Genomic DNA, 13145 nt, shown 5'->3' with positions numbered 1-13145 from the left:
TGTCTGTCTGTCTGTCCGTCTGTCCGTCCGTCTGTCTGTCCATCTGTCTCTCCGTCCGTCCGTCCGTCTTTTTCTCTGTCTGTCTGTCTGTCTGTCTGTCTGTCCGTCTGTCTGTCTGTCTGTCTGTCCATCTGTCCGTCTGTCTGTCCATCTGTCTCTCTGTCCGTCCGTCCGTCTTTTTCTCTGTCTGTCTGTCTGTCTCTCCGTCCGTCCGTCCGTCTTTTTCTCTGTCTCTCTGTCTGTCTGTCCATCCGTCTGTCTGTATCTGTCTGTCCATCTGTCTGTCTGTCTGTCTTTTTCTCTGTCTCTCTGTCTATCTGTCCATCCGTCTGTCTGTATCTGTCTGTCCATCTGTCTGTCTGTCTTTTTCTCTGTCTGTCTGTCTGTCTGTCCGTCCGTCCGTCTGTCTGTCTGTCTGTCCGTCCGTCCGTCTGTCTGTCTGTCTGTCCGTCCGTCCGTCTGTCTGTCTGTCTGTCCGTCCGTCCGTCTGTCTGTCTGTCTGTCCGTCCGTCCGTCTGTCTGTCTGTCTGTCTGTCCATCTGTCCGTCTGTCTGTCTATCTTTCTCTCTGTCTGTCTGTCTGTCTGTCTCTCCGTCCGTCCGTCCGTCTTTTTCTCTGTCTCTCTGTCTGTCTGTCTATCCGTCTGTCTGTATCTGTCTGTCCATCTGTCTGTCTGTCTGTCTTTATCTCTGTCCATCTGTCTTTTTCTCTGTCTGTCTGTCTGTCTGTCCATCCGTCTGTCTGTCTTTATCTCTGTCTGTCCATCTGTCTGTCTGTCTTTTTCTCTGTCTGTCTGTCCATCTGTCTCTCCGTCCGTCCGTCCGTCTTTCTCTCTGTCTGTCCATCTGTCTGTCTGTCTCTCTTTTTCTCTGTCTGTCTGTCCCTCTGTCTCTCCGTCCGTCCGTCCGTCTTTCTCTCTGTCTGTCCATCTGTCTGTCTGTCTCTCTTTTTCTCTGTCTGTCTGTCCCTCTGTCTCTCCGTCCGTCCGTCCGTCTTTCTCTCTGTCTGTCCATCTGTCTGTCTGTCTCTCTTTTTCTCTGTCTGTCTGTCCCTCTGTCTCTCCGTCCGTCCGTCCGTCTTTCTCTCTGTCTGTCCATCTGTCTGTCTGTCTTTTTCTCTGTCTGTCTGTCCATCTGTCTCTCCGTCCGTCCGTCCGTCTTTATCTCTGTCTGTCCATCTGTCTGTCTGTCTGTCTTTTTCTCTGTCTGTCTGTCCATCTGTCTGTCTGTATTTATTTGTCTGTCTGTCTTTATCTCTGTCCGTCTGTCTTTTTCTCTGTCTGTCTGTCTGTCTTTATCTGTCTGTCTGTCTTTATCTCTGTCCGTCTGTCTTTTTCTCTGTCTGTCTGTCTGTCTTTATCTGTCTGTCTGTCTTTATCTCTGTCCGTCTGTCTTTTTCTCTGTCTGTCCATCCGTCTGTCTGTCTTTATCTCTGTCTGTCCATCTGTCTGTCTGTCTTTTTCGCTGTCTATCTGTCTTTTTCTTTGTCTGTCTGTCCATCTGTCTCTCCGTCCGTCCGTCCGTCTTTTTCTCTGTCTGTCTGTCTGTCTTTATCTGTCTGTCCATCTGTCTGTCTTTATCTCTGTCCGTCTGTCTTTTTCTCTGTCTTTCTGTCTTTATCTCTGTCTGTGCATATCTGATACATAAAACAATATTTTAATGAAAATATATGCAATACTTTATAAAAGCAATAGGATGCTTGAGCTTGAATTGTGAATCTGTGTGTGCGTGCGTGCATGTGTGTGCGTGCGTGCGTGCATGTGTGTGTGTGTGTGTGTGTGTGTGTGTGTGTGTGTGTGTGTGTGTGTGTGTGTGTGTGTGTGTGTGTGTGTGTGTGTGTGTGTGTGTGTCTGCAGATGGACGATTGGAGTTGATGGGATCTGCTGACAGGGTAAAGAAAACACCGGACTTCTTTTTATTAATAAATACACCACCATTCAGAAGTTTGGGCTCAGTAAGACTGATCACTGTTTTTACTGTATTTTTGATTAAATATATACAGCCTTGGTGAGCAGAAGAGACTTTTTCAAGAACATTTAAAAATCATGCTGATGCCAAACTTTTGAATGGTAGTTTATATGCAGTAATGTTAAAGAAATATAATACAGCTAATAATTCTGTAAGAGTCTGTGGTCGTGTTTTCATTTCTTCAGTCTCTTTTTGAATCACTTTCTGCACTGAATGAGTTTGTGTTGTTTTTGTGCTGATGATCATGTGTGTGCATCTCTTCATGACAGGCTGTCACAGTCCCACAGAGGTAATCAAACACAGCAACAGTGCAGACACACGTCATACTGAAACACACACCTGTGAGAAACACACACGTGTTCAGTGTAGTGATTGTGTGCTGCGGTTTCAGGCCGGTGAGATCATTACCCAGAGATCACCTGCGTTTACCGCCTCTACCAGTGCAGACCATCCCTAACTATCCAAACCAGTTTGATGAGTCTCCTCCATCCAGACCAGCACCAGCACCAGCGTCACCGCAAACCAGATCACACAACAGCAGACCCGCATGGACACAGTGAGTCTCACACACACACCTGCAGAAACTAGTTCAAGTCATTTATTTATAAAGCACATTTAAAAGCAGTCACAGGACTGACCAAAGCGATGCACAAACTCACATAGTCGAAACAGGAAATAACACATACAAAAACATCATAGTTATTTTTGTTTTCTTTGCACACAAAAAGTATTCTCGTAGCTTTGTAAAATTACAGTTGAACCACTGATGTCGCATGGACTATTTTAATGATGTCCTCACTACCTTTCTCAAGAGATTTTTCAGGCAGGAAATTAATTTTAGTTTAATTTTAGAAAGTAAGTGGAGCCGAAAAAAGCTAGAAGCAACAACAGAGGAAGCATGTTTATCTAAAGTGAGCTGACTGTAACGAAGAACACTGAGGTTCCGAACCTTGGTGTTAAAAGCTGACAGGCTTTCCTGGGTAGAGTTGTTAACTGTAAAAAATAAAAACACAGAAAGCTGAGAAAATCACGTTTTTATTGAATACTACAAACTGGATCATATTCAGTACGATGATCAAAGCATAGCTGTAGTAGATCATCAACACTAGGGTGACCATACGTGCCATTTTCCCAGGACGCGTCCTGGCCAGGATTTGTTTTGGCTTTGGTTTCCTGTTTTCATGCTTGCTGAAGGTAATGATCGAAAAGTATTATGACCAATAACATGCAAGCATTGTACATAATGGACCAATCATGGCCTTTGCCAGTTCCTTTCACATTCCATTTCACTCGCTAACATTAGGCACTTTTCATTTATATGCCGTTTATTGTTGATGATCGTATTATTTTTCACATGCATCTGCTTACATATGAGATCGCTCGTTTTTGCGTCTTCCTCAACTGTGTTTCTGATCGAGAGATTCTGGACTTATTCAGGAGATGCATAATAGCGCCCCCGAGTGTATAACAGTGAAAACACAGGAACCTGGAAAATTCCATGTTTGGCAGGGAAAGAGTTAAACTCAAAATTGTTAGACTATTTAAGACTATAACCTCAGTCATTGAGTCATTTAAAGTTACTTGCAAACCAGAGCTTTACCTCATCAAGGTATGCAAATAAAGATTGTATTGCAGAAGGGTCATTTTTTAATAGTTAGATAGATCTGGGTATCATCTGCATAAAAGTGGAAAGACACGCCATTCATTCTCAGAATCGAACCTAAAGGAAGCATGTAAAGAGAGAAAAGGCAAAGGTGCTAGAATAGAGCCCTGAGGAATTCCAGATTCAAGAAGAGGAAACTAGAGTGAAAAATATCTCTCGGTTAGACTCAGGACTGAACCTTTTAACCCCACACACAGGATTCTAATCTAGATAAGAGCAACAGGTGGTCTATAGTGACAAAGGCAGCAGAGAATTAAAATCACAGTCACCTGCATCGGCAGCAACTAAAACTCTCAGCAGAGCTGACTCGGTCTATGAAAAGGGTTTAAAACAAGACTGGAAAATTACTTTAAAAAGACTTAAGTGGACCCTTAATTTCTCCTATTTAAGTTAAACTGTCTGATTTGTGTGTTTTTATTCTCAGATCCAGTCCGAGTGAGCGAGAGAATGTAAGTCCATTTCTTTGCTGTAACTCAAATTCATTCATTAGCTCCATGTTTTACACGCACAACAAAGTCAATCAGTCAAAGCTCGATCCATACACAATTTAATTTACTTTTTACAAAATCCTGTTCTGATGCCATGCTATTCATCACAGAGGCATTTATGAAACCGCAAATACATCCAGTAATATATATAACCATTGTTTTGACCAACAGATGTTGTATTTAAAGAAACAGATGTTCCAAATATAAAGAAATTGCCAACAATCTCTATTAAAGCATGATGTCTGATGGTTTTGTGTATTCAAGAAACCCAAACATAAATCAGATAATTCATGTAAATAATAATCACTCTCCATTTCACCCTCAGGTTAAACCACCATCATCTGCAAGTAAGTTATGTTGCCTTATATAATATAATATATCATATAATACACACTAGCAGTCAAAAGTATTTGAACAGTAAGATTTTTAATGTTTTTAAAGAAGTCTCTTCTGCTCACCAAGCCTGCATTTATTTGATCCAAAGTACAGCAAAAGCAGTAATATTGTGAAATAATTGTACTATTTCAAGCAGCTGTTTTCTATGTGAATATGTGTTAAACTGTAATGTATTTCTGTGATGCGCAGCTGTATTTTCAGCATCATTACTCCAGTCTTCAGTGTCACATGATCTTCAGAAATCAGTATAATGATGATTAATAATAAATGCTTCGCGATGATAAATCAGCATATTATTATGATTTCTGTAGTTTCACAAATTTCACGATATTACTGCTTTTGCTGCATTTCTGATCAAATAAATGCAGGTTTGGTGAGCAGAAGAGACTTCTTTAAAAACATAAAAAATCGAACTGTTCAAAAACGCTTGACTGTAGTGTAATATAATAATAGCTGTAATAATAAAATATAATATACCTGTCCTGCAGGTCACACGTCTCACAGGTTTTCTCTGGATCTGGACTCTCAGGATTTGGACAGGTACTGACCGCAGACACACATTCTGTGCATTTTAACATCATTAATTAGAGGAATGCTGTGTGTAACAGTGTTTGTCTGATCCTGCAGCTCCTGTGAGAGCCAGAAGAGCTCATTCGGTAAGAACCGACTCACTGAATCACAGCTGGAGCAGCTCAGATTCACAGATTCTGGATTCGTTACAGATTCACTCGCCAGGAAGCAGCAGCATCACGAATGGCCTCCTGCTAAAGGAGAAACCGACGGCAGCTTCACCAACCACAGCAAACCTGCGCAGGTACAGCATCAGCGCTAATACTGCCGTTATCACTGACGCTCCAGTTATTATTACAGTTCAAATCAGCAGTGTTTAAAGTCGAGATGAAGCAGAAGTAGCTGCAGATCTTTTCTTCAGCACTGTAACAGATTTTTGAAAAAGAGGCGGAGATTTAGTTCTGTCTGCCGATTGTTGATTGGATGTTGAAATGTGGGCGTGGCACTCATAAATGGAGGCGGGTCTAAATGTGAGCTTGCAGAAAATTGTGGGCGGAGTTTAGGTGATTGGAGAGTCTGTCTGGAGAAAAAGATCCAGTTATGACAATTTGATTTGAGTTTTACATTGTTTAAAAAAAATAATAGAACATGCTTCCTGTCAGAAATTTGGAATAATTCAGATTTTTTAAATGTTTTTGAAAGAAATCTCTTCTACTCACCAAGGCTGCATTTACTTGATCAAAAATACAGTAGAAACAGTGCAACATTATTACAATTGAAAGTTTTCTATTGTAATTTATTGTCAAATGTAATTTATTCCTGTTGTACGGTCCACCCAATTGGCCCAACGAAGGTATCCAATGGTGGTTAAAAGTAATTGTGCGAAGTAATTTAATATAAATTCTAATCTGACTCCATTTTATTATGACATCAGATTTAGATTGAAATGCCAATTATTAATACTAATCCGTTTCTAATTATTATTAGTAGTATTTTGTCTACTACATAGTTAACTGCATTTAGTTCATTCTCCATCTGACCTGAGATCTAGTATGTACTTAATAGAGATGTAAATAGAAAGTTTCATCATGATACGATACGATATCGATTCTCATGCCTAGCGATACGATATTTGCAGATACCTCAAAAGATTCTGATACGATTACGATACGATACAGGAGTATATCGATCGATTTATTGATATTATGATATTATACACAAGCAGTTACATTTTTATTGACTCACAAGTGCAACCAAAATATATAACCTGAACATTTATCTGAAATTAGCCATTTTTAACAGAGCTAAGCCAAATACAGTTTTGGAGTTTTTAGAAAAAATTTATTATTAAAATATGATATAATCCAGCCATAATATTTCTTGCCATGAAAACGGCCGAGCAGCAGATCAGCATATTATACTGATTTCTGAAGATCATGTGACACTGAAGACTGGAGGAATGATGCTGAAAATACAGCTGCGCATCACAGAAATACATTACAGCTTAACAGATACTCACGTAGAAAACAGCTGTTTGGAATAGTAATAATATTTCACTGCTTTTGCTGTGTTTCTGATCAAATAAATGCAGCCTCGGTGAGCAGAAGAGACTCTTTCAGAAACATTAAGAAATCGTAATTATTCCGAACGTAGTGCATGACTGGACAGATTGCTCAACATAAGATCAATAACATGCATTTAGAAAATACACCGCTAATGTCCGTGTCACGTCTGTCCTGCAGGGATTGGCGGATCAGAACATCAGCATATTATACTGATTTCTGAAGATCATGTGACACTGAAGACTGGAGGAATGATGCTGAAAATACAGCTGCGCATCACAGGAATACATTACAGTTGTACAGATACTCACATAGAAAACAGCTGTTTGGAATAGTAATAATATTTCACTGCTTTTGCTGTGTTTCTGATCAAATAAATGCAGCCTCGGTGAGCAGAAGAGACTCTTTCAGAAACATTAAGAAATCGTAATTATTCCGAACGTAGTGCATGACTGGACAGATTGCTCAACATAAGATCAATAACATGCATTTAGAAAATACACCGCTAATGTCCGTGTCACGTCTGTCCTGCAGGGATTGGCGGATCAGAACTGGTATGTTGGTGCGGTTAGTCGTGTGGACGCTGAACACGCTCTTCACCTGGTCAACCGGGTATAACACACCTTCATTTCACTCCAGCATCATCACATTTGTTAACAGTTCAGAGACACAAGAACGTACAGAAATCACACTCAGAAAACAAACATGTGGACTGTGCGTGCTCTGAACTGAAGGATTGGGGTGGTTCAGAACCACAACCGGCTGGTTCGGACCGGGAAGCTTGATGCGCTGATCCGCTTTCAGAGGAGTTAACCTCAGTTTTTGATCTTCGGTTGAGAATCGAGGAAGGCCCATTCCAACCGACGATGACCTGCGTTTCTTGGCTTTTCTCTTTTCTTTCTTGTGTTTTTTACGTGGTGGAGAGTCTTGGTGCTTCTCTTCTCTTTCACAAAGGTTTCTCTTTAGTATCAGCTTGATGGCCACTTCAGGACTTCCGGACACGTTCTGCTCGCTTAGCGTGCAGCAGAGAACCGGTCGCGCCGTCAAACTCTCCTCTCGAGTTGGCGCTTCCGGAAGCTTCTTGGTGGGTTCCAACATAGAACTGGGAATCCTGAACAAAGCTACTTTTGGATACATGTTGAAAACACAGGAATGTTTTTTTTGGCCAGACTCATGTTCAGAATGTCCCTTGTCTTGATGTGGAATGTCATCTTTGTTTGATGGAATGACGCTCTGGTTTGGCAAAACCAATGGTTGAGTCAAATTTGGAGCTTGTTTTGAGTGGCTTGTGTTTAGGGTTTTCTCTGATCTTTTCACTTGACCATGAGTCTTAGATATTGCAGAGCCTTTACTAGTCTTATCCTCTGTCTTTGTTTCCTTGAGACTCCACGAAGCACCTTTTGGTTTCTCCTCAGTATCCTCTTTTTTAATCAGAATACTACAGACCAACGGTTTCTCTGCACCCTTCACCTCGTCCTTCGGCTCTTTCATTGCCACCTTCCAGCGTTGCATTTCTGGTAAGGACTTTGAGATGCTTTGAGTTGACTTAGGCGTAGGACAAAGAGAGAAAACTGATGAGATCACTGGAAGGCTTTCAGAACTCAATTCTGGACCCTCGAGCCTGATGATCTCTTGATCCTTGGTCTTCGGGTTGCGCTTGTACCTGGCTGGTGTCTCTGAAGAACACTGTGGTTTGTGTGCTGATTGAACAGTTTTTGTGATAGTCTGAACACCGGTGCACGTTGAAGGCCGCTGCTGTTTGACTTTGTGAGATGTTGCAGACGTGGACGGGCTGACTGGACACCCTTTGGCAACTTGGCATTTGAAGGACAGTTTGCCTCCAGTTGCGGCTGATGAAGGTTCATCCACGTTGCTCTTCTGGTCTTGCGGGATCCCATTGGGTGGGATCAACCGTAGCTCCAACTCCCGAGTCCCGTTGACGTTTTTCACCTCGACCAGTTCCACCAAACACCCGGCAGGAATATTGATCTCCTCTGGACAGGACACAGTCAAAGGCTTGTTGTGTTGTATTGGCTGGTTCAAAGGTGCCAACAGTTCCACTTGGACACTGGATAACGGGCTCGTTTTTCACCTCGACCAGTTCCACCAAACACCCGGCAGGAATATTGATCTCCTCTGGACAGGACACAGTCAAAGGCTTGTTGTGTTGAATTGGCTGGTTCAAAGGAGCCAACAGTTCGACTTGGACACTGGATAACGGGCTCGATGTTTCTGCTGATGATCTTACAGGTACTCTGGAGTTCATTCTTGATTGGTTGCTCTTTTCTGCACTGGAGTGCAGTGGACTTTTGACTGGACTGCTGGGAAGTACAACTGGTTTCTGCATCCCAACGTTAGTCCCTGTTGTGGACTGACTAGACCTCTGATCCATCTGGATATTCCTCTTGGATAAGGGCGTATTAAGCAGCGCTCTGAGCGGGGTGTTCAATTCAACAGGTGCTCGGACCTGGACTCTGGGAATGGTTTTTGCAGCCATAGCCTTTTCCGAAACACCAACCCTTTGCTGTAGTGGTTCTGTAGAGCTAACATGGACTCTTGGGAACGTGGCTTTCGGAATAAGCTTTTCCGAAATGGAAACCTTGATTTTCCCATCGGCACCGAGTTGAGAGTTCGATAGGTTGCCGTTTGCCTCCCGTGATCTTAGAACGACTTGCGGCGTGTTGCCTAACGAGTGACTCACGATTGGAGCGCAGCTAGGAATGGCACCATTGAACTGAGTCTTAGAAACTGGAACGACGGTTGTTGTATTGGTCATACACGGCGTCGTGAAACTGTAGGTCATCCGGGCACGATTACTCCTGGTTTGGTTCACTGTTTTACTAATAACAGATGATTGGTCGGGTTGACTTCCACTGGGGTGTTCATCATGGGAATTGGGAATTGCACACTGGTCATTCCTTTCAGGCCAATCTGAAATCCCGAGAGCATCAGGAACAGATGGACCTGCTGTATCTAGGGTGGATACAGCGAAGTCAGTTATGAAGCCTTCTTCCGCATTTCTCTTGTGTATACGAAGAATATGCTTCACCATGTAATCTCTCCGCACGGCTCCGTACGAGCAGAAGCTACACCTGTACGGGTACGAGCCGGTGTGCGAGACGATGTGTTTCTGAGACTCCGTTTTCGAATAGGAAACATAGCTGCAGAGCGCACAGGATAAAGTCACCTCCTTATGATGGGACACGTGCCTCTCGAACAGGTCAGTGTCCTTGGTGGAAAAACGGCATTTTGCACAGCACAGGCGTTCAATGTCTTTCCTAGGTATAGCATTGGCCTTGCTGTTCATAAATGACATGAAACTTTGTTGTGAACGCATGGTCAGGACATCAAGTTAACAATCCTACGGTCCAAAAACCAAAGAATACGTGATCCACATTAGCTGTTTTTCCACTGGTGAGAATCCCTTCCTTTGGGCTCAGCACACTGCTAGTTTATATCTGCACAATGGGTGAGAAAAAAAAAAAGAGTGTTTCAGGAAATTGGAAAGGAATACGATTCAAAAAGTAGTAATAAACAACTGATTCACATAAAACACTCTCTTCATTGGTTATGTTTTGCAACAACTCTAATTTGACCTTTGCTTCTATAAATTCTTTGTAATGCAACCAACAACAACACTGTTAAAGATCATTCATGTTCAAATCACTAGTGCATCTTGAAAGTGAATTTAATGGAGCATTAAAGATGACACTTTAGTTAGGCGAAAGCTGGGGAAAAAGAGTTTGTAAAGAAGTTTACTATAACCATTGTTGTCTTTTTCAAGGTATCTTGAAAGTGAACCACAGAGACCAGAATATCATAAAGACTTGGAAATGCAACCACTAACAACCAAACTGCAAATGACTAATAACCACTCAGAACAACTAGTACAGTCAGTGTACCAGGTTTTGCATTGGTTGTTATTTGATAGAACATGGTCTGAAATGTCCGTTGGCCAGTTTTGGGAGTCTACCTGTCAAACTCTCTAGCGCTACCATCAGCTTGAAGCTTCACTTTTTGAAACCCAGATTTTCTGTTAATAATATTTCAGTCCGATTGCATAAACACTCTTTGACCTCCAATGTTGAGCAGAAGAGCTGCATCTGAAAGTTGCATTTTTTTATTTCACGTTTATTACATTTATTTTGGCTTACAATTTTTTTTTCTGTTCTTCACTAAATTTGGGTTGAACAGTCATAAGGCCATTCTGAACAATACTGATTAAACGAATCTTTGATATTCAAAACTGTTCACCAATGAATAGCCCATTAAAGCAAAAAATGAATAAAAATGCACACAAATCCAGTGTGAAACCAACATTTGGCAAAACGTTTGCCTATAAAATCATGTAATGCAAGAACACAGTCAATGCTCTTGATTTGGCTTACTGGTTAAAAACACGAATACCAATACTTTCCGTAGTTTTAATCATATTTATTAGTAAAGTTATACATTTCTCTTTTATGCCAAAAATCATTAGGATATTAAGTAAAGATCATGTTCCATGAAGATATTTAGTAAATCTCCTACCGTAAATATCTCAAAACTTAATGTTTGATTAGTAATATGCATTGCTAAGAACTTCATTTGAACAACTTTAAAGATGATTTTCTCAATATTTAGATTTTTTTGCACCCTCAGATTCCAGATTTTCAAATATTGTCCGATCCTAACAAACCATACATCAATGCAAAGCTTACTTATTCAGCTTATTTCCATAAATGGACCCTTATGACTAGTTTTGTGGTCCAGGGTCACATATTATAAATGCAAGCAATATAGTATAAACAGATGCAATGTGTGAGAAAAGAAGGAAACTGTGGCTTTACAGAATGTATTAGGTCATAACTGCACAAATCCATCACACTTGTCTCTGCAGATCTCCTGCTCGCTCATCAGGAGCAGATGTGCACAGCACACAGTAAGGCGAAGTAAACAGAATGTATTAGGTCATAACTGCACAAATCCATCACACTTGTCTCTGCAGATCTCCTGCTGGCTCATCAGGAGCAGATGTGCACAGCACACAGTAAGGCGATGTAAATAAGCAGAGCATGCACGCATTTCTCAAGCGTTGCGTGAGCCACGCGCGGATGCGTTAAGACACTAACCTCGCCTTAAAAGCGTCCTCCTCTCAGAAGAGCGCCTGATGCGCTTAATTCGTCCATTCTTCACTAGTTTCTCGCCGGGCTCGCTTGCATTGTTTTCTATCTGCCGCTGTGTGACTGTGCAGCAGAGCGCGCGCGGAGCACGTGACGCGACGCGCGGCTCTGATTGGCTGCTGGCTGCAGTAGAACTCTACAGCTCACGCGTTTCATAACCGCAGCGGCTCAGAGCACGTGTCTGCTCGCTCTGCCGCTGATCGACGACAGAATACAGAGCTCAGAGCTTTTGTTCTAGTAGCACACCGCCTGGTGCAGCCGCTTGGTTCGTGGGATGCTGTGAGATCGCCAGTAAAGCCACCCGCGCGGCGCTCTTGCTCTTATATAACTTGAGCCAAGATGGCGCCCATCACACACAGCTTCCCAGTTTACAGACAAGCTTCACACGTTCTGATGGTGCTATAGGATGGCTATTGGTAATACGTGTATGTGTATTTATTTGGGTGTATATTGGCCACACCCCTTTGTAAATACAATCTTATTAAGTACCTGATGATTCAGTTCTCTGCTGTTGTAGCGCTAACTCTGCATTATTTCAGGTATATATATAAATATGCTACTTCAGCTGGTTATGTGGAGTCTGCTCAAGTGAACTCCTCACATATAAAGCACAGCAGCATTGTTTATTACTGCGGTGATCATCACATACAGTACAGACAGCATGTGCAGTGTCACCCGACGGGTTACTCTACAATAATGATCGGCTGAACTGTACATTATATCACACTTATGGCTGCCAACACCAAACACATAAACCATGGACACGAGATAGTGGTTTCCATTGAGTTCTTCATAGAAACGGAAGAGAGAGGGTCATGTTCTTCTGCAATATGAGTTTGCTGTGATTCAGGATCAACAATCCCAGATGGACACGATGCTGAATTCAATAAATGAATGAATATACTTCATAAAATTAAACAGTAAATTGTATATATTTTGTAATTATATACAATAAAGTTTTTGTTGGATATTTATTTTCTTAACGCTGCAAAAAAAACACATAAATGCAATAAACAAGTATTTTTTTTAATAAATAACTATACTTGTGACACATGGCCGGATTTCACGGGGCTGAACGCTGAACGCTGAAGTCAGAGGACTTTTAAATCAGGAACACATCATCGGCCACGTCACTTCCGGTCGGGCGTGTGCGCGCAGGTCTGATCGGGCGCTTCAGTAGTTCTTGACTATATATGGACAGAGCTGAGCGCCCTCGCCCCGCCCCCCGCCCCTTCCGCGTTCAGCGCTCCGCGAGCCGCCGGTGACAGAAGCCCTCCTCAGCCGCTCATTCATTCACCGCTCACCGGAAACAGCAGAGATGTCCTACGAGCTCAGTAAGTCACGAGTGTGAGTGTGTGTGAGAGTGTGTGTGAGAGTGTGTGAGAGTGTGTGAGAGT

General features: G+C 42.1%; 3 protein-coding genes and 1 long non-coding RNA gene across 5 annotated transcripts in view; 2 read left to right on the top strand and 2 right to left on the bottom strand.

The window, feature by feature from the left end:
* LOC107570219 (uncharacterized) overlaps nt 1–4464 on the bottom strand; it is a 10269-nt gene extending 5805 nt beyond the window's left edge. Inside the window, exons 1-2 of the long non-coding RNA XR_001607008.1 lie at nt 4454–4464; nt 2376–2386 (exon numbers count right to left, since the gene is read on the bottom strand). This is a non-coding gene — a long non-coding RNA (uncharacterized lncRNA). The remainder of the gene's footprint in view (nt 1–2375; nt 2387–4453) is intronic.
* Nucleotides 1–7292, top strand: part of LOC107570218 (uncharacterized) — a 10097-nt gene extending 2805 nt beyond the window's left edge. Inside the window, exons 6-14 of one of the 2 annotated variants that reach the window (XM_016256425.1) lie at nt 1856–1890; nt 2237–2256; nt 2359–2523; nt 4055–4079; nt 4444–4465; nt 5003–5054; nt 5142–5170; nt 5237–5328; nt 7121–7292. In XM_016256425.1, the coding sequence (XP_016111911.1) occupies nt 1856–1890; nt 2237–2256; nt 2359–2523; nt 4055–4079; nt 4444–4465; nt 5003–5054; nt 5142–5170; nt 5237–5328; nt 7121–7204 (524 nt within the window). In that variant the 3' untranslated portion in view covers nt 7205–7292. Of the gene's footprint in view, nt 1–1855; nt 1891–2236; nt 2257–2358; nt 2524–4054; nt 4080–4443; nt 4466–5002; nt 5055–5141; nt 5329–7120 lie in introns of both variants that reach the window. The other variant, XM_016256424.1, reaches the window with a different exon arrangement.
* LOC107570211 (uncharacterized) lies at nt 7217–12037 on the bottom strand. The gene is made up of 3 exons (XM_016256417.1): nt 11698–12037; nt 8679–10044; nt 7217–8536 (listed from the first exon to the last, which is right to left on the bottom strand). The coding sequence occupies exons 2-3, from the start codon at nt 9921–9923 to the stop codon at nt 7217–7219; spliced, it is 2565 nt and encodes an 854-aa protein (XP_016111903.1). The 5' UTR covers nt 9924–10044; nt 11698–12037.
* Nucleotides 12038–12926: 889 nt separating this feature from the next.
* LOC107570210 (WD repeat-containing protein 1-A-like) overlaps nt 12927–13145 on the top strand; it is a 26090-nt gene continuing 25871 nt past the window's right edge. Inside the window, exon 1 of the mRNA XM_016256416.1 lies at nt 12927–13082. Coding sequence (XP_016111902.1) covers nt 13067–13082 — 16 coding nt within the window. The 5' untranslated portion in view covers nt 12927–13066. The remainder of the gene's footprint in view (nt 13083–13145) is intronic.

Source organism: Sinocyclocheilus grahami, unplaced genomic scaffold (genome assembly GCF_001515645.1).
Source record: "Sinocyclocheilus grahami isolate Dianchi unplaced genomic scaffold, SAMN03320097.WGS_v1.1 scaffold1427.1, whole genome shotgun sequence".
Classification (NCBI taxonomy): Eukaryota; Metazoa; Chordata; class Actinopteri; order Cypriniformes; family Cyprinidae; genus Sinocyclocheilus; species Sinocyclocheilus grahami.
This window is presented reverse-complemented; position numbering and strand designations above follow the sequence as displayed.

Excerpts from the sequence above, each read along its gene's own strand:
- LOC107570211 (XM_016256417.1), bottom strand. The coding sequence starts at position 9,923 with ATGCGTTCACAACAAAGTTTCATGTCATTTATGAACAGCAAGGCCAAT. Across the intron at positions 8,537-8,678 it reads GTTTGGTGGAACTGGTCGAG|GTGAAAAACGTCAACGGGAC; the intron begins GTGAAAAACGAG and ends GAACTGGTCGAG.